This window comes from Penicillium nucicola (genome assembly GCF_028828085.1).
Source record: "Penicillium nucicola strain IBT 29836 chromosome Unknown utg000005l, whole genome shotgun sequence".
NCBI lineage: Eukaryota > Fungi > Ascomycota > Eurotiomycetes > Eurotiales > Aspergillaceae > Penicillium > Penicillium nucicola.
Window position 1 is genome coordinate 1,305,577 of NW_026643129.1, and position 26,949 is coordinate 1,332,525.

General features: G+C 48.8%; 8 protein-coding genes across 8 annotated transcripts; 3 read left to right on the forward strand and 5 right to left on the reverse strand.

Moving 5' to 3' along the window:
- Positions 1-729: 729 nt before the first annotated feature.
- Positions 730-8,849, forward strand: N7511_005567 (type I polyketide synthase; the record flags this gene model as incomplete). Its single annotated transcript, XM_057127944.1, has 8 exons — positions 730-984; positions 1,048-1,134; positions 1,185-1,579; positions 1,662-2,175; positions 2,233-5,665; positions 5,729-7,503; positions 7,566-7,886; positions 7,941-8,849. 8 exons carry the CDS (start codon positions 730-732, stop codon positions 8,847-8,849), a joined length of 7,689 nt encoding a protein of 2,562 aa, XP_056984461.1.
- Positions 8,850-8,953: 104 nt separating this feature from the next.
- N7511_005568 (helix-loop-helix DNA-binding domain-containing protein) lies at positions 8,954-9,478 on the reverse strand (the record flags this gene model as incomplete). The annotated part of the gene is made up of 1 exon (XM_057127945.1): positions 8,954-9,478. The coding sequence occupies one exon, from the start codon at positions 9,476-9,478 to the stop codon at positions 8,954-8,956; it is 525 nt and encodes a 174-aa protein (XP_056984462.1).
- Positions 9,479-11,568: 2,090 nt separating this feature from the next.
- On the reverse strand, positions 11,569-13,258 carry N7511_005569 (uncharacterized protein; the record flags this gene model as incomplete). The annotated part of the gene is made up of 3 exons (XM_057127946.1): positions 11,569-11,926; positions 11,989-13,060; positions 13,120-13,258. 3 exons carry the CDS (start codon positions 13,256-13,258, stop codon positions 11,569-11,571), a joined length of 1,569 nt encoding a protein of 522 aa, XP_056984463.1.
- A 1,127-nt stretch (positions 13,259-14,385) lies between these two features.
- On the forward strand, positions 14,386-16,875 carry N7511_005570 (Six-hairpin glycosidase; the record flags this gene model as incomplete). The annotated part of the gene is made up of 1 exon (XM_057127947.1): positions 14,386-16,875. The coding sequence occupies one exon, from the start codon at positions 14,386-14,388 to the stop codon at positions 16,873-16,875; it is 2,490 nt and encodes an 829-aa protein (XP_056984464.1).
- A 474-nt stretch (positions 16,876-17,349) lies between these two features.
- N7511_005571 (glycoside hydrolase family 3 protein) lies at positions 17,350-19,137 on the reverse strand (the record flags this gene model as incomplete). The annotated part of the gene is made up of 1 exon (XM_057127948.1): positions 17,350-19,137. The coding sequence occupies one exon, from the start codon at positions 19,135-19,137 to the stop codon at positions 17,350-17,352; it is 1,788 nt and encodes a 595-aa protein (XP_056984465.1).
- An 880-nt stretch (positions 19,138-20,017) lies between these two features.
- N7511_005572 (uncharacterized protein) lies at positions 20,018-21,388 on the reverse strand (the record flags this gene model as incomplete). Its single annotated transcript, XM_057127949.1, has 4 exons — positions 20,018-20,469; positions 20,526-21,141; positions 21,195-21,243; positions 21,300-21,388. Coding segments are annotated over 4 exons (1,206 nt in total), but the record flags the coding sequence as incomplete, so codon positions are not given.
- A 226-nt stretch (positions 21,389-21,614) lies between these two features.
- On the forward strand, positions 21,615-23,510 carry N7511_005573 (phosphoribosylaminoimidazole carboxylase ADE2; the record flags this gene model as incomplete). Its single annotated transcript, XM_057127950.1, has 4 exons — positions 21,615-22,080; positions 22,134-22,231; positions 22,284-23,241; positions 23,314-23,510. The coding sequence occupies 4 exons, from the start codon at positions 21,615-21,617 to the stop codon at positions 23,508-23,510; spliced, it is 1,719 nt and encodes a 572-aa protein (XP_056984467.1).
- A 443-nt stretch (positions 23,511-23,953) lies between these two features.
- Positions 23,954-26,905, reverse strand: N7511_005574 (uncharacterized protein; the record flags this gene model as incomplete). Its single annotated transcript, XM_057127951.1, has 9 exons — positions 23,954-25,400; positions 25,449-25,579; positions 25,641-25,780; positions 25,836-26,022; positions 26,072-26,256; positions 26,305-26,632; positions 26,695-26,720; positions 26,775-26,814; positions 26,864-26,905. 9 exons carry the CDS (start codon positions 26,903-26,905, stop codon positions 23,954-23,956), a joined length of 2,526 nt encoding a protein of 841 aa, XP_056984468.1.
- Positions 26,906-26,949: the final 44 nt, after the last annotated feature.

Consider the following 26,949-nt stretch of genomic DNA (forward strand, 5'->3'; position numbering starts at 1 on the left):
CTGAATGATTTATTGAACGGTAAACCTTGATCATCAAAGCTTTTCTCTGAAAGTTCTTGTGTAGGTACGCATATAACTAGAGAAGTGCTCATCTTCTTTACTAGAAATAATTTACATAGATGAAGAAACTCGCTTTTGCGAATCGAATTCAGTACATTTTACATAATTTAACTTATGTTTTGTCTTCTATTAGAATATATGCACAGTATACAGTGCTTTGAGGACATGTACTCCTCATGACCATCTGGGCAGGTTTCTCTCGGCGAGGACCGAGCAGTCAATCTTACGGGGGCCAACACAACTGCGCCACCATTTCCAGAAAATACGAGGGCAGAGACAGCTGAGCTTTCGAATAACTGGATAAAAGTTAGAGAACTAGCAATATTTGCGGATACCAAGACTTTGAACTATATCTAGTGTGGTGTCGTTTTCACGCTATTATTGGTGGCCTTTCGAGGTGGTACCACTACCCAGGCCAGCGCTTCAAAGCCTTCGAATAGGACTCTAGATTGACCCACCTAGCCCGTGTTCATGCAGGTAATCTTGCATCTCTTCATGCAAACTGCAGTGTTCACCGAGGTGAAAAGTCTTGGCTGAAATGTTAGATCTCCCATTGTCTGTCAGACCTCTCGTTGTTCATGGGTCTATAAAGACTTCGATTCTTGTGGGGAAAATCTCCGAACCTTTACCGTCATTCCTCATTGCTTTACATATATTCAATGAAGCAGAATGTCTTCCAGAGGGTACTCACCGGATGACTCGATGTCCACAAGCATCGGCGCACCAACCCCTAACAGCGATATGGAGGCATCTCCAATGCCCATTGCAATCATTGGTATGGGCTGTCGCTTCCCGGGCGATGCGACCAATCCAGAGAAATTATGGGATCTTATTGCCAATGGTCGTAGTGCGTGGTCACCAATCAAAACAGAAAGGTTTCATGCCGAGGCATGGTATCACCCAGATCAAGGCCACATCGGAACAGTAAGTCTTTTTACAGCTCCGAATCTCAATAACAAATTGATACTGAAAAATTGAAACTCGTAGTCATATGTCAAAGGAGCACATTATCTGCACGAAGATATTAGAAATTTTGATGCGTCGTTCTTCAACTTTTCGGCAGACGTTGCCAAGGCGAGCGAGCCCTAACTTATTCCGCTGGATCAATCCCTAATACTCTATAGACAATGGACCCAGAGGTCCGCCTGCAACTCGAGACTGTTTATGAAGCACTTGAAAATGCCGGTCTTCCCATTGAACAAGTTGCAGGAACAAATGTGTCTGTCTTTGCGGGGACCTCCTTCCGCGACAATCACGATAATCATATGCGGGATCCCATCAGTGTTAATAACGCCTATTTCGTGACTGGAAATGGAGCAGCCATGGTTGCTAACCGAGTCTCACACTTTTACGACCTGAGGGGACCCAGTGTCATGGTTGACACAGGCTGTTCAACATCTTTGACGCTTTTGCATCTGGCATGTCAAAGCTTGCGTACTGGAGAATCGAAGATGGCAGTAGTGGGAGGTTCAGGTATCTTGTTGAATCCAGACATGTTTATCGCAGGCACAAAACTAGGGTATGTATTCCTCGTTCGAGGTTTCTCCTTACTTGGAAAGAAGGCTGATTTTATCATAATGGGAATGAAGGATTTTCTCCAGAGAAGGAAAATGCTTCGCTTTTGATTCTCGTGCCGATGGGTATGGCCGTGGAGATGGCATTGCAAGTATCATCCTCAAGCCTTTGGCAGATGCCGTTCGGGACGGTGACGCTGTGCGAGCTGTCATTCGAAATACAGGCATCAATCAAGATGGTAAAACAACTACGATAACGTCACCGAGCGCGGATGCACAAGCAGAGCTTATGAAAGCATGCTACCAGGCTAGTGGGCTGGACCCCGTCGATACAGGCTATGTTGAAACGCACGGAACTGGAACCCAAACTGGCGATCTGACAGAAGCTACTGCAGTTGGGAAGGTGTTTGGAAAACACAGGATAGCGGAAGACCCCGTGCTGGTAGGATCTGTGAAGACCAATATTGGACACACAGAAGCAACAAGCGGATTAGCAGGCGTTATCAAGGTTGTAATGGCCTTGGAGAAGGGTTTGATACCGCCGCACTTAAACTATGAGACTCCAAATCCTAATATCCCATTCAAAGACCTCAAGATCCAGGTGAGTCGATGGTGCCAATATATGCCTTTAGTAAGTCGCTTATGATTGCTCGTTTAGGTTCCACTCTCTCTTTGTGAATGGCCACTACATAGTCTACGTCGAGCCTCTGTTAATAACTTTGGCTACGGAGGAGCCAATGCCCATGCAATCATCGAGCACCCACAGTATCTCCTTCCGGAAAATGATAATGAAGTCCTTCCCAATGAGTGTTCTGAGCTTGATGACAGGCCTCGCATTTTCGTCTTGAGTGCAAAGGATAAGCATGCGCTGGAAATTATGCGTAACCACCTCTTCGAATACTTGACTACTATCAATACCCAGGGCTGGGAGCACAATCTTGATAAGCTGGCATTCACTTTGGGGGAAAAGCGATCTCGTTTCCCTTGGACTTTAGCATGTGTGGCATCCACTTTGGAAGCTCTTGTAGCATCACTGGACAGGACTATGCCGCAAATACAGCCTTCGATCGCTCCAGCAAGATCATCTCGTGTTCCTCGTTTGGGATTCGTGTTCACTGGGCAGGGCGCTCAGTGGTATGCGATGGGAAGAGAGCTTATCGGGCTGTACCCTGTGTTCAGAGACACCCTCATCCGCGCCCAGGAATATTTATATGAGTTCGGTGTACCCTGGTCCTTGATCGAGGAGCTCATGCGGAGTGAATCTTCTAGTCACATTAATGAGGTTGATTACAGTCTTCCACTTGTTGCGTCCGTTCAAATGGCCCTGGTCGATCTTCTCAGGTCCTGGGGTGTTCATCCCACCGGAGTTACTGGACACTCCAGCGGCGAAGTTAGTGCTGCTTATGCTGCCGGATATATTGACCTCAAGTATGCCTTGGCAATTGTTTACTATCGAGGTGATCTTACTACTCGCCTGGTGCATCTGCTCCATGATAGTGGCGGTATGATTGCCGTTGGCCTGGGTCGTGAAGACGCACAACAGAGGATCTCACGCATCAAGTCTGGCGTATTAGTTGTGGGTTGTGTGAACAGTCCTGTCAGTGTCACAGTTTCAGGCGACACTCCAGCTCTTCTTGATCTTGAGGCCATGCTTGTAGCGGAGAATATATTTGCCCGTCGTCTCAAGGTCACTGCTGGGTATCATTCGCATTTGGTGAAGCCCATTACCGAGCCCTATCTGGAGGCCATGGCTCCCTGGGTAACTTCGGTTGCAAAAACCAAAGATCTTATCAACTTCTCCTCATCTACAACAGGCCGCCGGATGAATCAGATAGGAGAAGTTACCGATCCAGCTCATTGGGTGCGCAACGCTATCCAGCCCGTGGAATTCGTTTCTTCCCTGCGTCATATGTGTGTCGACGAAACCCAGAACAATGCCTCCTCTATTGATGTGATCATTGAAGTCGGACCTCATGCAGCACTGGGAGGTCCTATCCGCCAGTGCCTTGCGGCACCCGACTTGAAAGACACAAAAATCACGTACGCGTCATGTCTCATAAGGGGGCAGAGTGCTGTTAGTAGTATGCAGGTCATGGTTTGCAAGCTTATCCAGCAAGGATACCCAATAGATCTCGGTGCTGTCAACTTTCCTCATGGTCGTCCTCGGGGCTTGCAAATCCTGAGAGACCTTCCTCCATACCCCTGGAACCACCAGACACAATACTGGTGGGAATCTCGTTTGAGCAAATTCGCTCGAGATCGAAATGTTCTACCTCATGATCTTCTCGGACGCCCAACTGCTGATTTCTCTCCGTTGACCCCAACCTGGCGCCATATCATTCGCCCACGGGATATCCCATGGGTGCGTGATCATGTCGTCCAATCAAGTATTGTGTATCCAGCTGCGGGATACATTGCGATGGCCATTGAAGCCCTGCGACAATCGGTGCAGAATGAAGCACACATTGTAGGATATAAGCTTGAAAATATTGACATTGCCCGCGCCTTGGTCCTGGAGAATGACGACGAGGGGATCGATGTTCGCATCTCACTACGATCCTGTGTTGACCGTATCCATTCTGCTCAAGGCTGGAAAGACTTTCACATCCAGTCATTGCATTCTACAGGGAAGTGGATCCTTCATTGCGAGGGGCGCATTGCAGCCATCACACCTAGCTCCAAGACTTTCAGTTTGCACGATGAAGGGGCATATAAATGTGCCAATGACTGGGATCAGAGCAGTCTCTGGCCTTCAGTAAGCGTCGATGAGACTTATCAAAGTCTCCAAGAAATCGGTCTGAGCTACGGTCCTATGTTCAAAAATCAGTTGACTACCCGGAAAGGAAACAAACGTTCCATCACCGTCATGCGAGTGCCTGATACTAAGGCGATCATGCCATGCAACTACCAACAAGACCATGTCATACACCCAACCACACTTGATACAATGTTCCAGGCCATGTCTCATACCCTTCCTTCGACTTGTTCCCAAGAAGGCAATGCAGCAGTACCGAAGTCTATCTCTTTTTTATACATTTCGGCGGACATCAGCAGTGAACCAGATCATTTGTTCAAAATGCACTCGCGACTCGACCATGTGAAGCCAAATGGCTTTGAATCCTCTGCAACCGTCTACAATGAAGGAAGCTCTACCCCAAGTGAATTTGGAGAGTCTCCTACTCTTATAATGCAAGGTCTATTTTGTCAATCAGTTGGAGGATCGGTCACCCACAGTCAGTCTATATCAGACAAATGGTGTTTCTCTATGAGTTGGAAGCCTGATTTCGGTTTATTAATGGCCTCCGGCCTATCACCTACGCCTCAATCCGAGTTGACAGAGAGCCAGATCTCGGCTAAGAATCTTCAGACAACTGCACTAACCTACATGGCTGAAGCGGTTCTGACCCTAGAGATAGAGGCTGGTCCAAGCACTGAGTATTTCCAATATGCTCAGTGGATGAAAGATACGGTGAAGCACAACATGAGCAAGCTCTGGGCTAATCGCATTTTTGAGGATAGTGTGGAGAGCAGACTTGTCCATCAAATGGGACAAAATCTTCCGGATATTCTAACAGGAAAAGTCGATCCGGCAGAGCTCATGCATAAAATTTACATGAGAGAGCCATTGAGTATGAAGGAGTGTGGCCTTCAAGTCCAGCAAACGGTTGAGCTACTTCTCCATAAGAATCCCAGCGCTCGGCTGCTGGAAATTGGCGCGGGTGAAGGTGAATGCACACGTATTGTTTTGAAGCTTCTCGGTGAAATGCCAAATAATGGTGTCTTCTGTGGAAGATACGATGTCACTGATCCCTCCACGGAGTATGTCGACAACCTTAGATCTGAGGAGAGTGCAGATCGGGTGGTATTCAAGCGATATGACGTTGATACAGATCCCACAGAACAAGGCTTTGAGATGAATTGCTATGACCTGATAATTGCATCACCTCAGGTATTTCTGGCCAAAGATCTCCAACAATCAATGGTCCATGTACGAACTCTTTTGAATGGTAATGGACGGCTTCTGGTGTGGGGACCACCTCTTGACCGGGTTGATATGCGCATGGTGTATGAGACGCTTCCGGCTTGGAAAAGTAAGCATTCTTTACTTGTCAGACAGATCTTGTGTTATGACTGACAGCACAATGATTATATAGAAACTTTCGAGATCGAAAAGACCAGTTTGCCTTCCCAGCAATGGACGAACACCCTCCAGCGTGCTGGTTTTGAGGATATTTCCATGAGCCACTCACGTCCAGAAAGGAATAGTTACCTCTTATCGAGCATCACGCTGGCAACTGCTCCATTTAAAGAGACTTCGGGCCAGATATCCAATGTGGCAATCGTTTACTCCCAGCCCACCGTCCCCACAGATTGGCTGCAGCGGCTCTCAAGGTCTATTACGGAAAGGTTCGGGCCCATCAACGTGACGGCTCATGTCCTCAGCGAAATCAAAGCGTTAGATGATCCATCTTCGTTTGTAGTATTCCTAGGTTATTTGGAGACAACCTTGCTAGATCAAATCACCCCAGAGCAGCTTGAAAACCTCAAGTTCGTGTTTTCCCGATACTTGGGTGTTCTTTGGGTTTCCAGGGGTGCTCAAATTGATTGCCCAAATCCATTTTCTAGTCTTCATCACGGATTGCTGCGGACCTTGCGACACGAAAGAGGATGGAAACAAAATGCTTCGCTGGATCTTGATCCAAAGGAGTGCCTTTGGAGCTCTGAGACGGCTCATCACATCACTCGTGTGCTTAGGGTCATCTTAACTCGGTCACTCAGGAGCCCGAATCTACCAGAGCTTGAATATGCGGTTCGCTCGGGAGTTCTGCAAATCCCACGGATTTATGAGGACACTATGCAAAACGATCACTTGGCGACTTCTATCTCGCGTCAAATACCGGAACCAAGAGCCTACGTGGAGGAAGGTCAGCATTTGAAGCTCGCATCTACTGCGCCTGGATTGCTTCAGAATCTGACCTTTGTTGAGGATCTTCGTCCTGATGAACCCTTACCAGAAGACTTTGTTGAGCTCAAGCCGATGGCGTACGGACTCAATTCGCGAGATCTTATGGTTGCTCTTGGTCAGATCCAGGAGGACCGTATGGGCTTTGAATGTAGTGGTGTTTTGACTCGAGTAGGTTCCAAGGCTACAGCTCAAGGATTCAAAATTGGTGATCGAGTTTATACTCTCACTCCCGGATGCTTTGCTACAAAGGTTTGTGTCCATGTCAATGGGGTTGCTCGTCTGCCAGAATGGATGACTTTCGAGGAGGGTGCCTCTCTGGCCATGGCACATTGTGCAGCGTATCACAGTCTCTTTGAACTTGCACATCTTCAACCCAAGGAGTCAGTTCTCATTCACTCTGGCAGTGGAGGTGTAGGACAATCTGCTATCATGATGGCACAGAGTATCGGAGCTGAGATATTCGTGACTGTGGGATCAACAGAGAAACGCAAGTTCATACGTGATACATATGGTATTCCACTCGATCGAATTTTCTCCAGCCACGATGCTTCCTTTGTCGATGATATCCTGACCTATACTGCTGGAAGGGGAGTCGATGTCATTCTCAACTCTTTGGCTGGTGCCCTTCTTCGAGCCTCACTAAGTTGCATTGCTCCCTTCGGACGTTTTATTGAGATTGGCACGCAAAACATTGAAGAGGATAACAATATCTCGTTGGCACCATTTGGACGCTGCATATCATTTTTCTCGGTTGATTTGTGGGCCAAGTATGATCACTGTCCTCATCTGGTCTTTAACATCCTTCCCAATATTGCGGTGATGGTGGCGCAACGAAAGATTGGACCCGTCAGTCCCATTGTTGATTATACTATGACAGATCTGGAGTCGGCGTTCCGTGTTATGCAGAAGGGGACACATATGGGCAAGATTGTTCTGCGGCCTGTCGAAGGAGATATTGTGAAGGTGAGTAAGATACGCTACGCATTCAACAGGCTTGCTCGCCAAAATACTCATCAACGACTTAGGTCCTTCCGCCAACGAAAGCTCCTTCCTTGTCATCTGAGGGAAGTTATCTTATTGTCGGGGGTCTGGGTGGCATAGGAAAACTGCTTGCGCGTGCCTTGGTAAACAGAGGCGCACGTCATCTCATTCTCATGTCTCGTTCAGCAGGCTCTTCTTCATTTGAAAATCAACTATTTGTGGAAAGTTTGATCGCAGAGGGCGCAAACGTGATTTTGAAAAGCTGCGATGTAGCAAACAAGATTGAACTGACCAAAGCTCTCGTGGAATGTGCCAGTTCACTACCACCGATCAAGGGTGTTATTCAGGGAGCAATGGTGCTCAGGGTATGTTGTCAAAGTCGGAATGCTATCAGCTGTGTACTGACTAAGTTCTTACAGGATTCAATTTGCGAAGACATGTCTCATGCGGACTATGCCACTGTCATCCAAAGTAAGGTGCAGGGAAGCTGGAATCTGCACGAACTCGTTCCTTCTTCCCCACTTGAGTTCTTTGTCATGCTTTCCAGTCTCAGTGGGCTGGCAGGTAACATTGGCCAGGCCAACTATGCCGCCGGTAGCACGTTCCAAGATGCATTAGCCCGTCATCGAGCATCTCTTGGGCTACCGGGGGTGTCAATTGATCTTGGAATGGTAAAATCAGTTGGAGTTCTTGCACAAGCAGAGAATGTGAATCTAGCCAGTCATCTTGAAAGAATTGGACCACGAGTTCTCAACGACGACATGGTTATTCGTCTAGTTGAGTCGGCTATTCAAAATCCTCGTCGGACTCCCAAGTCCAGTCAGATCATCACAGCCATTCCACCAGAGTTCATCCGTTCCACATCAGCTGAATTTTGGAATCATGATATCCGGTTTTTACCTTTGGAGCGCGTGGATGACTTCGCTATGGCATCAAGTCATGGTGGCGTAGCAGCAGTCAGCACAGTTACGCATACTAGAGCCCTACTTTCAGAAGCCCGGACAGTTTCTGATGCGCAGGAAATCATCAACAACGTACTTGTGAACAGACTGGCTAAGGAATTCGGGCGCCTTGAAACTGAGATCGACCCTTCAATGGCTCTGACAGACATTGGCGTGGATTCCCTTATTGCTGTGGAGCTGCGAAACTGGATTGTGTCCACTTTGGAGGCTGAATGTTCCCTCTTTGATATAATGCAGAGCTCATCACTGACTGCTTTTGTGGACAAGCTGACTTTGAAGAGTCGATTGGTGCATGTTGGAAAAAGCAAGGATGGGAATTATGCGAATGGCAATGGTTCAAATTTGGACACCAAGGATAAGCTGTAAGCAGATATCTACTCACATTGGCAAGAACTGATTAATTCGAAGGATGGGGGACATGATTTGATTTCTGCTGTGCAACATTTATTACCAATATTCGGAAAGAAACTTCATTCAAAACTCCAGTGCTTTGATGTCCAAAGGCAGTCTTCCAAATCTTGAATTCTTTGCTTCTGCAACAAGTCCTTCTTTTGCAGGAAGACAATATAGTCAATGACTAGAGATAGTACATCTCCCTTGCTGCGCTTTGCGGCCGCTTTACTTTTAGTGGTAGCAATGTTTATATCTTCCCTTTCCGTATCCATACACAGCTGAGCACATTGCAGATTTTCTGGGAGCATTTCGTTCAAAAGTCGAATCTTATCGTTGATATTTGTGCGGTACTTCTTTTCGATACGGTAATGGGACACTCGCTTAGAACGTTGGTATCGCGGTCCGTCAGTTGCAGCTTCACTCCCGCTTCGCGATGTATGATGGCTGCGGCTGAGAACTTTGCCATGACAGGCTGTTCCACCTTCGGTAGTAAGAGTAGGGTTTAGATTAAACGTTGCGTTTTGGATATTTTGGCCGGTCTGAGCCACTAGATTCAAATCTATAGAGGACCAGTTATGCGGTGTCCCATGGTTATCCGACATGACCTCTGGTGTCGTTTGAGTATCATATCTAAGCGGATATATATGTTTTGAGGTCGATAGACCGGACTCGATCTCGAAAAACGGGGCTGTAATTTTGTCATCTAGCAGCAAATACAACAGGTTAGCAATCCTCATGTATCTATATTCTTCAGTTTTACTCACGCGATGGCCGATAATGACCAGTCCAATCAGTATCAAGTAGGTGGCTATTATGGCTGAGTCCCTGACATGAACCCTCTAGTGCCGGAAGGAAAGAGTTCGCTGGATCGGGTCCTGTGCAGCTGACAGTATCGAAGATCTGGTTTTTATTTTCCATGGTTTGTGGCCTGATATAGGTTGTCTTTGTAGATGGATGTAAGCTGCCAAAATTAAGTTTGAGTGAGAGAGCGATAGCATGCAAGAAAGCTAGACAATACCCCTCAGCTTCAAGGGGCAGCTGAGCTGGCTAGATTTTTTTGGGCTATAAGGCCCATGTGAATCTGCTCCATGTACCCACTAGGTCAGCGCTAGTGCTGCCCCCTTCTACGGCACCTGTTTGGGCGCCTAACGAAGTTCACATTACCCATAGGTTACAGACTATGGTGTCAGACGGCCTAGCTTGACCTGATAACTTATATGTTCAAATTCTACTAAATTTTGTTCGAAGGAAAGCCGCAACCGGTCAAAACATTGCAAGTTCATGGGACGCTCCACAGGGCAAGCAATGGAAGCCGAGGAGATTAGTGGATTAGCATAGCATGGAGGCACGTGTGCCCAATTAGAGAACGAAGTACACCATGAGGGTGGAGAACTAGCAAACTGACAAGGTTTGCTGACCGACCGCCGTACAAGGAACGGTATACTATTCCACGGGGTTTAAACTAAGCCTCGTGTATGTTATTCTTGCCAATTATCTCATGTAGAGCGTAACATGTAAACATTACTTTATTATCCGGTGACTTTTGTAACAAGTAACAAAATAATATCTGCTAAGATAGCAGTCGATCAAACAATAGCTTTCTACTCGCATCGTCTGTGACTGGTATACATGAGGCTACTGCACTAGCAAGCCTCAAAAAGCACTATGTCTCCACTTTTGAACGCTCATTGGCTAAACTAGAGGGCACATTGCCGAGCACGATTCGTAATCATACATTGTGAAGGTGTTTGCTTCTTCCAAATGTGCTTCTTGTGGACAATTCAAGAATTTAAGGATTTTAAAGGATCCCCCGATGCATATCAATCAATCAATTCAAGTTCAATTAAACTTTGAGAGCCCAAATATTATCTTCATGGCTATGTAGGTGCTTCTATCCAGTTGAAGCAAGAACTTGGTTCGAACGCCCAACAAGGCCGTACAGAAAATAAGCCAGTTCCTAAAAAGAAGGGGAGGGTTCTGTGAGGGGCCAAAGCAAGTATTGATCAAATTTTTTAAACCTTCATACCATTTTAAAAGTTATGATATTTAGTGAGGGAATGATCAACATCAATCAGTCTTATACCTTGATGGGTGTCATCCATATCATCTTAGTAGGAGCCAAGACTATCTAAATCATAATCGGGCTCCTTGGCGTCACCATCCTGTTCAAACATTCATTTCCTACATGGCGTGACGGGTATGTAATTCACGCTCACACCCGTTAGATGCGGCTCCAGCTCCACGGTGAATTTCCGTATATGGCTTCTTCTTTGGCTCCATGATAACCGGTCCCATAATACTTATTTAAACTCTGCTAGTCGCTTGTTTGTTTAAATCTTGATGCTTAGAAAGGGTTGACTCTCGGCAATTGCTTGCCAGTCGCGGTTGGTAGTGGCATATGCGGCCAAATTGGTGTTCTGAGTGACATATTGGGGCACGTCGGCGTTCTCCTCGACAATAATGAACCCCAACACACGTTTAAGTGGAGATTATCGCAGGCGTCATGAATCGAGGCTCCTCTAATTTCACAGTTCAGGGTGTTCAAAACAATCTAAATGTATGATATTATGTATTGACTTCATCTTGGTAACCTATGAATCGCCAAAAAAACGATGGGCTACGATAGATTCATCTATTAATCTAACCATACTGCTTCCACCTCTGCAAGTTGTGAAAGCAAAAGTTTTTCATTTCACAGCTCTTCCAACTCGGCTGTGGTCGCCTTGCTGTCTTCGGCATCCATTTCGTTCAAAGCACGCTCCATTGGATTGCGAGAGACGGCGGCATCATCACCATCGAAGACAATAGCCATTTGCTCAAGCGAAAAGCCCCGTGTCTCAGGATAGGCAAAGAAAACCGTGAAGGCGAAGACCACGAGAACAGCGACAAAGACAAGGTAATAGCGCCAACCAATAGCCGACAGGGCAATCGGATTCACGAAAGTGTTGAACAACATGGCACAGATAGTTGTGAGCCATGTGACAATGATACCGCGCGACCGGAGACGGAACGGCCAAATTTCGACGGGATATGCTACGATCAAAGGCGTCCTGGTGTGATATACGGTCAGCTACAAATGGTCCCAGTTTAACGTATGACGGAGAAGACTCACATAGCGATATCATAGCCGGCGAAGTAAATGAATAGAAATGGGATCACTGCAACGCCAGTGGATGTAGATCCAGTGGTGGCAAATGAGCCGGAAAAGGCCGTAACCAGCACATAGCTTACCAGCATAATACCGGCTGATAACAAAAAGAGCTTGCGTCGCCCGAAAAGGTTGACGGATAGGGCACCTCCTATCGCAAATAGCAGGTTCCAAATTTGTAGACATGCAGATATCAGTAATTGATGGTCGGTATTGGTGATGCCAATCGAATTCAACACCATGGAAAGATAGTAGGATATGACCCCATTGCCCGACCATTGCGAAAAGATTCCCAATGTTGCACTGATAAACAGTCGTTTGCGGTTGCCTGGTGTTCGCAGCATTTCCGCATAGCTTGCCGACTCGAATGCTTCATTCTCTTCCCGAATAGTCTCCGTGATTTCTGCCATCTCATAGTTAACCAAAAGAGCGTTTTCGTCGTTACCGGCATGAAGATTAGCGATGACCCGGCGGGCCTCTTCGACTCGATCCATTGAAATGAGCCACCGTACGCTTTCAGGGCTCCAGAGTATACCCGGCAGAGCACAAAGCGGGAGAAGCAACTGGAACACCGACGGGAGACGCCAGCACCATGATGAGCCGTAATTTCGAGCCCCGTATGTTACCCACGAGGAGATGACAGCACCCATGTAAAATCCGCACATGTAGAGAGCACTGACAATAGAACGATGACTCGGATAGGCATTTTCGTTCAACAGTAGAGGCGCAGAGCTATTCATCCACCCAACACAGAGGCCAATCAGAAGTCGGGATATGAGAAACTCAGTTTTATTGCGGGCTGCTGTCTGCAAAACAGCTCCAGCAATGAGAAAAACATAACCAATGAGGATACCGGGCTTTCTGCCATAGCGGTTTGCGATATAGGGAGCTGGCAAGGCGGATACAAATGCACCAATCCAATAAATCGCATTCACGAATCCCAGCCAGACACTGGAAGGGTGTTCCATGAACACAACCCACTGGTTTAGTGCTTGGAGACCGTTGAGGAGAGACCCATCATAGCCGACGGAGGATGCTAGTGGATAACACCCAGATCAGCAACAAATACGCATCGATAGAGATCAGGGAACTTACATAGCAGTATGATAGACAGCGAGATAGCGTCGACTTTGAACAATTGTGTGTTTCGATACCAAGGTGTCTTATCAAGAAGCAAGTTCAAGTCATTCGAGGATCCCAAAGTCCGATCTGGACCAGCTTTCAGGGCAACCATAATGCTGAGACAAACAGTGATTGCCAGACAGAATAGTTAGTTTCAGTCTTATTACTAAGTATAAATAATATTAACCTAGCTTATCATCTTTCGGATCGGGCATGGTTTACAAGTAGTACTAAGGAGCAAAACGGATTCCTCCCTCCACTTCCCGAGCATCGAGAAGTATGATCGGAAAGGAATAAGGCTTAATCAAAGCTCGGCAGTGCTTCATGTTTTAGCTACGTGGACCCTTGACCCGAGTTGGGCCGATGATCCCGAGAGGAATCCGATATTCACCCGAAGGATTGACGTCGAGACTCGGTTGGATTTGTCCCGAACTCACCGAGCCATCTCAACTTTTCATCCCCTATGATTCACGACCAACTCATCCCTCTTTGAACCCCATAGATAGAAGGAATGACGTCTCACTTAGCCTCGTGCATACACCGTGGCGAGGAGATACAATATTATTTGCTAGCCGTGTTTTGATAGTTCCTTTTTTCTTAGAAAAGTGGATATCTACAGGCAGCCGAGATCAAGGACCTGCATTTTCACATTAGGTTGTCTTTTGATGTGGGGGCTCACAGATAGCCGAGATTAAGGACCCTTTTCTTCAAACTATTCGGCGTCTGATTGTGGGTGTTGAGAGCTGACTATGGACGTTGGCTAGTTGATTGCCTCGTCGATTGCCTCTTTGAGGGCGAACCGAGGACTATATTGGATTATTTTCCGAGATAAGGCTTAGAGCATATCCACACTCACGTACTCCAAGGGGGCGACCATACTGTCTAGGCGGAACTCTATGCCATACTTGCCACATCTATAAATCAAGATAGGTTTCCGTGAACATGGGATTTCTATTTAGCCGCATCAGCATTGTGTTTGAATCTTTTGAAGGTGTTCTGTGAACATTGCCACTCGTTTCTTCCGTCTTTTCTTTTTTTTCTCCGGCCATTGCCGCTGGTTTCTTCCGTCCTTCTTTTGTTTCTTAGATCTTTTGTTCGCTCGACTTCAACAAAGAGTATGTTTTACAAAACGCTGTTTGCGCTTTTGGTGCAATGGCTTCTGGGAGCCATCGTGGTGGAAGCTAGGTGAGTAAATGATGCCAATATCTGGCTTCTGCTATGTGAAAACCCGTGTCACTAATGCGGAACTCTTTCAGAACGTTGAATGTTTACCCCGAAAATTTCCAGCTCGCTTCTGGCTCCCAAGAGTACAATGAGTCCTCTTGTTTCACTTTGACCCCATCTCAAAATGTTGTTGTGTTGGATTATGGTACAGAAGTTGGCGGGTTTCCATTCTTCCATGTCAACTCCAAATCCGGAATTGTTCAAGTGGAAGTCAAGTACACCGAAGCCAAGGTCGGCTTGGATGAGCCTTTTGCCGATGGGCCATGGACCTTTTCAAATGGGCTTGCGGGGACCTTCCGTGTCGAAACTTTTAACGTTACCAAGCCGGGCTCAGTCCAGTCCTACTTCATTCAAGGTGGACTGCGCTGGCAGAGCCTGCGACTATTGACTCAAGGTACCCTTAAGATCTGTCGTGTTGGTATCAAATCCGAGAACGATCGTACGCCTGTCAAAAGTCTCCCAGGATACTTTGAATGCTCGAAGAAGCTGTATAATGACATCTGGGCCCTTGGACCACGCACAGTGCAGCAGGCCTGCATTGAGGCTGGAACAGCACCTACAACCTGGGACGTTACTGAGAACGGTGTTCTCCTTCGTGGACAACAGCCAGCCGTGTCAGTTTTGGGTGGTGAATTTGCCAACTACACCATGGAGTTTGACACCAAAATTGTGCGAGGTGGCACAGGTTGGAAAGTCGCCGCCGGTGTCGGTGGCCTTGGAGCTTACTTTGTCCTGACAAGCGAGTATCCTGTCAATTCTACTTTTGTCAACACCAACCGCACCATCGTGCCTGCGAACACACTCGCTGTTGGATACGGCTGGAACCTGGTCAACCAAACCAGCTTAACCACCGGAAAGGTGCAGCACTTCCCTGTTTCCTTCCCTGTCAAGGAGCAGGAGTGGTACACAATCTCCACGGTGGTTAATGCAACTGGATACGGGGTCACTATCAATGGCACAAGTATATTTGTCCCTGTAGCCAATCTTCAGACTGTCACTTCCTACAGCGCATCTTCTGGGAGTCTCTCTGGAGGTACCTGGGGCTTTGGTCCATACCAGGACCAAGTCGCTTACGTGAAAGATGTCAACGTTTATTCGCAAAACGCTACTCGCCTTTATCACAACTCAATGACTTCCGAATCTGTCCTGGAAGAATACGGTGTCATGTCAAACAAGCATAACCTTTGTCTGGATGGAGCAAAACGTGACCGTCTTGTTTGGGCTGGCGACTTTGCTCACACGCAGCGTGTCATCATGGCTAGTACTGGTCGAAAGGATTTTGTCACTGGAACCTTGGAGTACATCATGGCCCGTCAAGCCACGACCGGATCCAATGCAGGATGGTTCAGCATGTCCCCTGCTATGGGTACAGCAGCGAAGTACTCCGACATCTACAATTCTTTTGGTCTTCTTGACTATCAGTTCCTTTTCCTAGATGCATTTGCGGATTACTATCTCAAATCTGGCAATCAAACCATCCTGAGCAAATATTGGACACAAGTTAAAAAGGGCGTGGAGGTCGTTCTCCCTCTTGTGGACAAGTCTTCCGGACTTGCAGTACCCGTCGGAGGCGCTTTCTTCATGGGTTCCAGTAATGGAACGGCTCCATCTGCCGCTCTTGTCTACACGCTCAAGAAGATGGCAAAGGTTGCCGAGGCCATGAAAGACACCAAATCTGCATCTACCTGGAACTCCACTGCCTTGTCTGTGTCAAATGCCATCAACCTTCACCTCTGGAACGAACAGCTTGGAACCTATGCGTCTGCTCTATCCACTCCAAATGAAACATCTCTAGCAGGAACCGCATGGGCAGTCCTCGCAGGTGTGGCAAATGACACTCGTGCTAGGTCTGCCATAGAGGCTCTCTCCTCACTGCGTAGCGGTGTTGGATACAAAGAGTCCACCTCTACGGCAAGCTCATCCAGTACCCAAATTTCGACCTTCTTTTCCGGCTTCCTGCTCGAGGGTCTCTTGAGAACTAGTCAGTCAAGCTCAATTTCCTCCAACGTGACACGAAATGCTATTCAAATCGTTCTGGATCAGACGTGGGGCTCAATGGTTACCCAGGATCAGTACTACACTGGAGGCTCTTGGGAGTATGTTGATGCCGTGGGTCGTCCTGGCTTGGGTCTCTATACTTCCCACGCCCACCCCTGGGCTAGCTCGCCCACTTATATTCTGTCGGACTATGTTCTCGGTGTTCAATCAGCCTCTGTTGGGTACAAGCAGTGGACCTTCCGCCCTGCTCTTCTTGATATCGATGTCACCTGGGCTCGTGGTCGTGTTTCAACTGCTCAGGGTACTATCAAGGCCTCCTGGAAGCTTACCCAAAGTGGTATTGCTTTGGAAATCTGCGCACCACACGGTACCAGTGGTTCGGTGGAGTTGCCGTTTGCTGTGAGTTCGTACAAGCTCAATGGCAACAAGCATGCTGTTCCCACTGGTGCTTTCCAGGCCAGTGTCAGTGGTGGATCATGCCAGAAGATTTCTGTTACACGGAAATAAAGGTTGAATGAGGTGTTTTGGATAGAGAACTCTAGTGGTCAGATTGTGGACTAGGTGCCTTCGTGCTGTATTCTATATGTTATTGTATTTAATGCTCTGCAGTCTGAGATCTGAAGTTGAAGCCTATCTTGAGGGCTTTCGATGAGATGAATCTGAGACTGGTCACTTCCAAGGTTCTGACTCTAAATTTCTCATCCTCCTCTTCACATGTTTGTAGTCTAAATCACTATTATCTTGTAGATCACTAATTCCATCGTCATTGCATCTAGTTACTGGAACATCCATGTCAATGTGGATCCACATGGATGCAGACATTACGATTATGGAATAGAGTGTTTATAAAATGACCACTTCCATACGTTTCCCTTTAGAGGCTAAGAATGAACGTTTTGCGAGGGTAACAACACGAACATGAAGGCTAGGTCTATTTTTGCTAGGTTTTGCGTAGGAAATATATACTTGTCTATTCAAATATCAAGAAGCGTAGCTGAGTCCGTGACCGAAGCGGAAAACGGGGTCCTCAGTATCGTAAGGCACATCGGACCTTGACTTTTGGACTGCCTTCATTGAGGATGGAAGGTCAAAGGGCAACTTTCCTTCCGGTCGATAGACATTGAACAATATGTCCAAGAATGCATCTGCCGTACTTCCATAGCTGATCAACACTGCTGTTGCTTCATCAACAATCTCCGGGATCACCGCAGGACGGTCCACGTAGACATCCACAATTGCCACCGGGACACTTTGGTAAATGTTTTTTTGGCGCAATTGTTCTTCTGGGCTGAACTCTAAAGATCCGGCATGGAAAAGAGCCTCGAATGCGCCCGGTCGCGGTTCATATGGTGCTTTGAGACGCAGAAGGGCAACATCTGCTTCTTTTGGGTGTGACACTACAGTCAAGCCACGAGCTGCCATGACATTCTCCGGTATTCCCTCGACATAATATTTCACACTATTGTGGCCTGCCAGAGGTAGACAGTTGCCCTTGTTTGTGAGCAACGTATAGCTGCGTCTCTGCGTGATGTTGCCGAGTCGAGAGAATTCAGCATTGCCAACGATGTGCGCTGCTCGGTCCTCATCAACAAACGGTTGGTCGAACAGCCCTAAAAGGAACTTTTCGCGCAATAAACGCCTGACTGATTGATCTATGCGACGCTCTGACACCAAATCATCAGACACCAGGCCGCAAAGTACTTCAGGGCATGTTTCCCCGCCAAGCTGGTCACAGCCAGCGTCCAAAATTCGTTGTAGTCTCTGGGCCCGGGTGAGATGCTCTACACCCCAAGCTCTGGCTGGCATGGGTTGACCCAAGATGGGTTTGTCGGTCAGAAGACCCCAGTCGGTACAGACAATCCCCTCAAATCCGAGTTCCTCCCGCAGAAGCTGCGTAATAATTGCTTTGTTGAACGCAAATCCGACCTCTTCGTATTGAGTTTTGACGGGCATGCCATAGTAAGGCATTATCTGCGCCGTACCGGCATCAATTGCAGCCTTGAACGGTTTGAGATGGTACGCCAAGTTGTCGCCAGGATATACTTGCTCCCGACCATACTCAAAATGCGGATCTTCGCCATCTTTCTGGGGTCCTCCACCGGGGAAGTGTTTCGTCATCGTGGATACCGAGTCCGAACCCAACTCTGGCCCTTGGAAGCCTTGGATGTAGGCAGCAACCAGCTCCGACGTCAAGTCGGCGTCTTCGCCAAATGACGCCCCGATGCGACTCCAGCGTGGCTCCGTGGCCAAGTCCACCTGGGGATGAAGTGCAAGGCGCAGCCCGACCGCCAGATACTCCTGACGCGCGATATTGGCGAATTCTCGAACTAGCTCTGGCGACCTCAGCGCTGCAAACCCCAACGTTTCGGGCCATTGAGAGAAAATGCCTGCGCGGAAGCCCGTGCCAACATTGTCTGTGAAATGGTTGCGAGGATCGGTAGCCAATGTAACGGGAATGCCCAGTCGCGTTTTGCTTGCTTCTCGCTGAATCTTGTTGTGCCATTTGGCTGCCAGACGAGCATCATTGATTGGACCAATCACATTGAAATGCGACATCTGCTTGGTGTGTAGCAGATCCTTGTTGCTGGGCATGTCGAAGTGCGGAACTGCCTCGGCCAGCTCGCCATCTGCTCCCATTAAGATCATGTCCTGAAACATGACTCCGGCTTTTTCTGCAACGGTCATTCGCTGCAGAAGATCTTCCACCCGGTCATTGACAGCGAGGTTTGGGTTCCAATATGGAAAACGAGATCTGTCCGGGGCCGTCATCATGATTCGTCTCAATGGCGGAGATTGTAATAGTAATGGAATGAGATCGCGCAGTTTGAAGTAGAAGACGATTGTTTCGCTTACAAGCTTCTTTATTCAATTCTCGAGCCTCATTTGGAAGTCATTCGGGAAGTGGGGGAGAATCAGTCTTCGGGTTATTGAGTTGCGACAGAACACCCGTCAACTCAGAGATTTGACCAACTCCTTTAGTTAGGCTGCAACAGGTTAATTGAACTTTGATTGATTGATTGACCAAATCCTTTCTTCACCTTGGGCTCTTCCCTTTCCCGCTCCTCATATTCCTGGTCAACATCGGAGCCAGCCAATTAGTCGTGCTGGTCCGACACACAAATAGCGGTCTCAACAGGTGCCACCGGGTCTTCATAAAGCCGCAGAATAAAAGATCTGGCCCTGGTTTTGTTTCTGAAGATGCGGCCCATGGAGAATAGAATTACATACATGTCATACAGACGTTTAGGATTAGAAACAATTAATCAAAAGATCATGAATCTACTCTCGATTGTTCAAGAAATCTTGAAATACACATACTGCTTGCATCTTTCTTCATGGCAATGTAACACTTTGCAGCATGCACAACACGCTTTATAACGTTATGATCTAGTTCTTCCCACAAGTCTAGAATGGACACGAATCATATGTGCATCAAGCCAGTCTCAGACTTCGTGGCACGGTGGATGAATTATTACTACGAAGATGTAGATAATAAAGCTAGAGAGGAAATATTGAGGTATTTAAATCCATTGATTGGCAATTGAACCATGTAATCTTATAGGTCGTCACTCATGATGCTAGAAGCGAGAATATAACCAGCAGATGGAAGATGGGAGGAAAAACATTTAAAGAGAACCCAGTAAATCCATTATGCTTTCTCCTCAGCGTCCCCCGCTTCAGCTGAAATGCTAAGTGGTTTGGATTCCGCCTCGCTCGCTTTTGACTCGGTAGAAGCGTCTGTTTTCTTGGGTTCTTCTTTTTCCTGTGGTTGTTCATCGGAAAGAACGATATCACCGTCCTTGTCGGCAGTTGATTCGTTCTTTTCCTGCTCCTCTTCTTCTGTCGTCATAGCCACGGCGTCAGCTGCTGCTGCGGCAGTTACTTCCCCATCGGTGCCATCTGGGCCGAGGTTCATCTCTACACCTTTTCCGTCCTGCAAACCCATATCCTGGACCCCGAGAACGATTGGACCACGGGCATGAGGGACTTCGTCAGACGGCTCTGGTGAGGCGGTGGTTGCCACATCCTCAGCTTCGATCGGAACAGTAAGTACCGTTTCGGGATCCTCTGCTGGTTGTGCTGGTAGAGGTTCCTCAACGCCTTGGAAGTAAAATTAGCAAAAAAGAACAATGTGGTTGGGAAGTAAATGTTGATACCCTCGTCTAATATGTTCGTATCTTCACCATCAAACGAAGAGCCATTCAACCACGGAATTGGGGTTAATAGGGCACCTCCTAGAGATTCGTCACTCCCGAGACCCTGGGCATAGTCCGGAGCTAGGTAAACCCCGCTGCTATTTCCAGCCTGCACCAATCCATTTGATTGAGCGTTGGCGGGAGATGGTGCATTGAAGGGAAAGACATCTGCAGAGCTTGTCACTGAGATGACGCGGTCAACCGCACGGAGGTACGCAGGTAACGTTTTATAGTGCTTGGTCGGCTCAAGCACCAGCTCTGCGAGTCTCTGGATGGTATGCGGGGGTTTCTCCTGGAAGAAAGACGTGATCGAAGATCGGATAGCTTTAAAAAGTAGGGCAAGCGGTGGTGGAAGCTGATCATTGGTCAAAGTACCAGAGGCTTCCGGTTGCGAATCTGGCACGCGCTCGCCTGATGGGGGAGAGCCTGGCTGGTCTGCAGGTGCGTCGTTTTCCTTGTTACTGCTTTCGGGGGCGATATGATTATTCTCTGATAACTGAGATGCATGGTTGGTTGATGTCTGTTGGCCGATCTGCTCTGGGCGCATTCGAGGCATGGGAAACATGTTGTAAACAATCTGAAGCCTGTGGTCAGATGTGTCGGTCAGGGGTCATGGAAGGGCAAGCGCACATATTCCAGCCTCTCAATCAATGGCACAGCCATTCCACTCCATCTTTCTCTGAAGAAGCTTATTAGTTCAAGCTTTCAGCTAATGCATGCCAGTTTGACACGTACAATTCTATCGAGCCACCACTGGCGGCTGTCCGAAGAGCTTCCTCATCTGAGGTGCGTGGGTCAGCAAGATTGCATGGCTGTTGGGGGGATCTATGCGACCATTGTGAACTACTCACCCAAAGACATTGTGCCGATAGCTATGCACGAGGAGGAAGTTGAAGTTGCGACAATGAAGTCGGTGACGCGCCAGTGAATATCGTTGATTGGACAGAGCTTATCGATAGGATCACGTGACTCTCCGCGAATTTTCGGAGACGGAGGGGCAGCGGCGATCTCCCACTTCACTTCATACTCATTGACTCATATACCGTCGACATGTGGAATTCGCCTAAGGTGGGAATCCTCGGTGGTGGCCAGCTAGGCCGCATGCTGGTGGAATCCGCCAACCGATTGAACATTCAAGCCAACATCCTCGATGCCGACAACGCTCCCGCCAAGCAGATCAGTTTCCATGACGGCCATGTCACTGGCTCTTTCAAGGAGCCCGAGGCTGTGCGCAAGCTGGCCGAGTCCTGTGATGTGATTACTGCTGAGATTGAGCACGTCGATACCTACGCTCTCGAGGAGGTTGCATCCAAGGTGCGGGTGGAGCCCAGCTGGCAGGCTATCCGGACAATTCAGAACAAGTTCGACCAGAAGGAGCACCTCCGCAAGTACGATATCCCCATGGCCGATCACCGCGAGTTGACCAGCAACACCCCGGAGGAATTGGCAAAGATCGGAGAGCAATTGGGCTACCCCATGATGTTGAAGTCGAAGACTATGGCCTATGATGGCCGTGGTGAGTCATGCATCATATCGAAATTTGATACCATTTTACTAATAGTATATAAGGCAACTTCCGTGTCAACTCTAAGCAAGACATTCCGGAGGCCCTCGAGGCCCTGAAGGACCGTCCTCTCTACGCCGAGAAATGGGCCTACTTCAAGATGGTTAGTCCTTAGCGTACCCATACCTCTACAGGTCTGACACAATTCTTCTCAGGAACTGGCCGTTATGGTTATCAAGACTAAGGACGACGTTCTCTCTTACCCCACCGTCGAGACTGTCCAGGAGGACTCAATATGCAAGCTGGTCTATGCGCCAGCCCGCAACGTCCCCGACGTAATCAACCAAAAGGCGCAAGCCCTAGCCCGCAAAGCCGTCTCAGCCTTCGAAGGCAAGGGCGCCTTCGGCGTTGAAATGTTCCTCCTGGAAGACAACAGCCTAATGCTCTGCGAGCTCGCCAGCCGCATCCACAACTCAGGCCACTGGACGATTGAAGGCTGCGCCCTCTCCCAGTTCGACAGCCACATCCGCGCAATCATGGATCTCCCCATTCCCCCTAAGAGCTTGGAACTCCGCCAACCCTCCATCATGCTCAACATCATCGGTGGCGCAACTCCAGACTCCCACCTCCAGGCCACAGAAGCAGCCCTGAGCATTCCCAACGCAAGCATCCACCTCTACAGCAAGGGCGCCGCCAAGCCAGGCCGCAAAATGGGTCACGTCACTGTCACCGCTGCCACCATGCACGAAGCCGAGACACTGATCCAACCCCTCATCAACGTCGTCGACGACATGCGCGCCCAGCGCACCGATATCAAAACCAAGGCCGCCCCCTCCGGCCCCTCCAAGCCCGCTCCCTCCGTCGCAGTCATCATGGGCTCAGACAGTGACCTGAAGACCCTCGTTCCAGGTCTCAAGCTGCTGCGCGATTACTTCGGCCTCGAGCCCGAGGTCGAAATCACCTCTGCTCACCGCACACCGGACTACATGGCCGAGTACGCCGCCCAGGCCGCGTCCCGCGGTATCAAGGTTATCATCGCTGCTGCTGGTGGTGCTGCTCACCTGCCCGGCATGGCGGCTGCCCATACTGCCCTGCCCGTCATTGGAGTTCCCGTCAAGGGAAGCTCGCTTGACGGCGTGGACAGCTTGTACAGCATTGTTCAGATGCCCCGAGGTATGTTCCTATCCATCTAAATTTGACCCCCTACATTCTACAAAGCATGCCCTAACCTCGTATCTGAAACAGGTGTCCCCGTCGCCACAGTTGGAATCAACAACAGCATCAACGCTGCTCTTCTCGCGGCCCGTGTACTCGGCGCTTATGAGCCGGCCATTCAGCGCAAGGTCGAGGCCTATGCTGAGGCTGCCCGTGCCGAGAATATGGAGTTGAAGGGTACCAAGCTGCGCGAGCTGGGATGGCAGAAGTACTTTGATCAGATGTAGATTTTGATTGCTTGACTTTTAACGATCTATCTGATATGATGAAGACTAAAATGATCGGGACGGGGGAGCTGATTTAAAAGGGTAAAACAGACTGTGTAGTGGGCAGATTTCCTGATTTAGACGAGACAATGAATAGCATTTTGAGCTACAACTCTTACCTTCTACCTTGATTTGCAAGTACGGCGACGCCATTAAACCTACTTCTTTTGGTTATTGCTATGAGGTGCTCTGGAATAAATCAACGCAAGAGTATTTGCATTATGTATGGAAGCTACCGGAAACAAAAAGTAATACTGGTACAAACTAAAAATTATGTCCGGACTGCACTAGGGGAAATCATAAAACGACAAAGCATAAAAAGCAGGGGGATTAGAGCCTCAAGCGTGGACAAAGGAAATGGCGTTGGGCGAATATCATAATGATTTTGAGAACGACCACAAAGTTTAGTGGGCAGTGGCGGTGGTTCCATTGGTGGCAGTAACGCCGTTGGCAGCAGTCACGCCATTGGTACCATTCTTGACACCCTCAGAGATGCCATTGGACTTGCCGTTGACGAAAGCCTCATCGACCTCGTCGGAGAAGCCCCGGGATGGATATCCGGCGATCTTTGAAGCGTCGGTGCCATTGGTGGCGGCGGCGGTGGCGGCGCCAGAGGTTCCTGCAGCGGCGGCAACACCGGCAGCTCCCGCGCCGTTGGTACTGGCGCCGTGGGGCTTGTTGGTGATGGGGCCGGCGGAGGGGATGCCGGTTGACTCAGAGGCATTGCCGAGGCTGAAGATGGGCGACTCCCAGCGCTCACCCTTGGTTGCCAGCTCGGCGTACTCGGTGGCTTTGCTGGAGTTACCTCCAGGAAGCTCGATCTCGGGGAAGATGGAGTCATGGAGGGTCATAACAGTTTGGACCTTGGTATCGCGCTTGGCGATGGCCTCGGCCTGCTTGGCCTTGGCCTGGGCACGGGCACGAATGGCATCGCTGTAGCGGGCGAAGATTGTAGGAGCGTTCTCGGGGTCCTCACGGGCAGCTTCCTGGGCACGGATGGCCTCGGTGTGGATCTCCTTGGCGAAGCCATCTCCCTTCTTGAAGGCCTCACGGATCTGGCCTTCAACGACCTTCTGCAAGGCGGGACGAACGACACGGAAAAGCATAGGCTTGAAGGTGTTGAACAACATCTTGTGGCTGGACTTCTTAAGCTTGATGTCCATGTTCTTGATGGAAACATTGACCTTGTCAAGCTTGACAAAGGACTCCTTGTCGTTCTTCTGTGCGGTAGAGGCGGCGATCTTGACGCTGAGGCCCTCACCACCAAGGAAGATGTCCATAATACCCTTGTCGGTGATGGAGGGGAAGCCCTCCTTCTTCTTGATGTAGTAGCTCACATCACGCAAGTCAGCCTGGATACCAGACATGGAGATCATGATCTTGTTGTCACGCTTGTTGCTGATCTTCTTGCGGCCCCAACGGAAGTAGTTATCGCTACCAAATTCAACGACATTGGGCAACAGGTTGTCACTCTCAATACACAGATTCTCGACGACAACATCAACCATGGGGTCAGAGACCTCAATACGGGGGATAGGAACGTAGCGGACGTTCTCGAAGATACCAGGGACAATAATATCGCGGAGATCACGAACAAGGTCCTTCTTGAAGGTGACCTTGCCGTCGGTGTCACGTCCAAGATCCTTGAACAGCTTCTGGAAGGCCTCGGCGAGAGCCTGGTTCTGGGGGTCCTTCTCGAACTGGTCGGCCAGGAACTTGGTCTCTTCGACGATGGTGTCGGTGTGGCCGCGGTAGCGCTCACGCAACAAGTAACGGCCCTTCTCGTAGAGATCGTTCCACTGGCGGTTGCACTCCTCCTCCATGATAAAGCCCTGCTCGCGCAAAGATTTGCTGTATTATATTAGCTTAATTCTCATATATCTTCCTCGGATCACATACCGAATGAGGTTGTCGATGTTCTTGAACCAGTTCCTCAGCTCTGGGTCCTTCTCGGCATCGTGGTACACGGTGTTCAGTGAGTTGAAGAAGCTGTCGAGGGAGGTGTTGTTGGCAAAGCGCTCAATAAGAGTCTAGGTAGTTGGTCAGCATTCAGCGTCCAGTTATCGATCAAGTTAGCACGCAAGTACTCACGCGCAGGTTGGACTGGACAGCCTGGACACTGTCAGTCTTGAGGACGCCACGGGCTGCGGTGCCGCCCTGCTGGGAAACATCCTTGGTGTGGCCAGCGTATTGCTCAGCCATAGTCAACAGAGTCTCAACGGCCTGCTGGTCTGTTCATGTTGTTAGCAGTCTGCAATGACACTGTAAAAGTAGTGTTCAACTTACAATCAGCGTGACCTTGAATCTCGATGATCATCTTCTTCAAACGCCAAATTGTCTGGTCACGGCGCTCCTTGGGCACCTTTTCGGAGAGGTAGTTCTTGGTCTTGTCAGCTGCCTCCTTGGTCTTGCTCTTGGATGACAGGGTAGAGTCGTTCTCGGCGATGGAAGCAGAAGCAACGCTTTCCTTGTCCTATGATAAAATGAGCGATGGGTTTCTTGAAGATATGGGGATCACGTACAGCTTTGTTCTTCTTGAACTTGGACTTCATGTCCTCCTTGGAAATGTTGGGCTTCTCATGCCACACGTTGTCCTCGGCGGCATGATCGATCTGGGCAAGGTCCTCTTCCGAAGGGCGGACCTTGTTGGCAGCCTTCTGCGATGCATCGGCGCCAATATCCTTGATCAAGATCATGGCATCACTCACTAGAGAATGTTAGAACTAGACTGTTATATATAGGAAGTATCACGTACAAAGCTTGCGGAACTCTCCGTTGGTGACCATGAGTGTGCCCAGAGTCTTCAGACCCTCGGCGGCCTTGGTCGCATCTTGCTGTCCAGTCTCCTTGTTGATGGGAAGGTTGGGCTTCTGAGCATCGCCGGCGGTAATCTTCTGCGCTTGCCAGATGAAATCCTGGATCAATTCACCCTCGTTCTTTACTAAGAGCATAATCTTGGCTTGTTCAATAACATTTCGTAAGTCGCCCACGAGGGTCTTTCCATCGGCAGAGAGCTCCTTGGGGGGAGAGGAGAGGGCCTTGGAGCTCAAGGCGCTGTTCAAAGCGATATCGCATTGCTTGTTCTGTGGGGCAATCTGGTTAGCACAAAGCGGAGCTATGGCGTGGGCGGTGGGGCGCGACGAACGGATGGGAGCTTGCTGTTCTTGAAGGCTAAACGAAGTGGGTCAGTATCAGAATCGTCCATTGAGCCTCTCGTGTACTTACCATGATAGATACCAAAGAATTGGAGCTTCGCGTTGATATCCTGGAGTTACGGTCAGTACCTCATCGCCCTCAAGGACTGTCACACATACCTTCTCCTTCTGTTTTGAATCGGTGGGAACGTTGACAGACATGACGACGCAATTGGTGTGGATTTATCGGAATACAATGAGAGGTT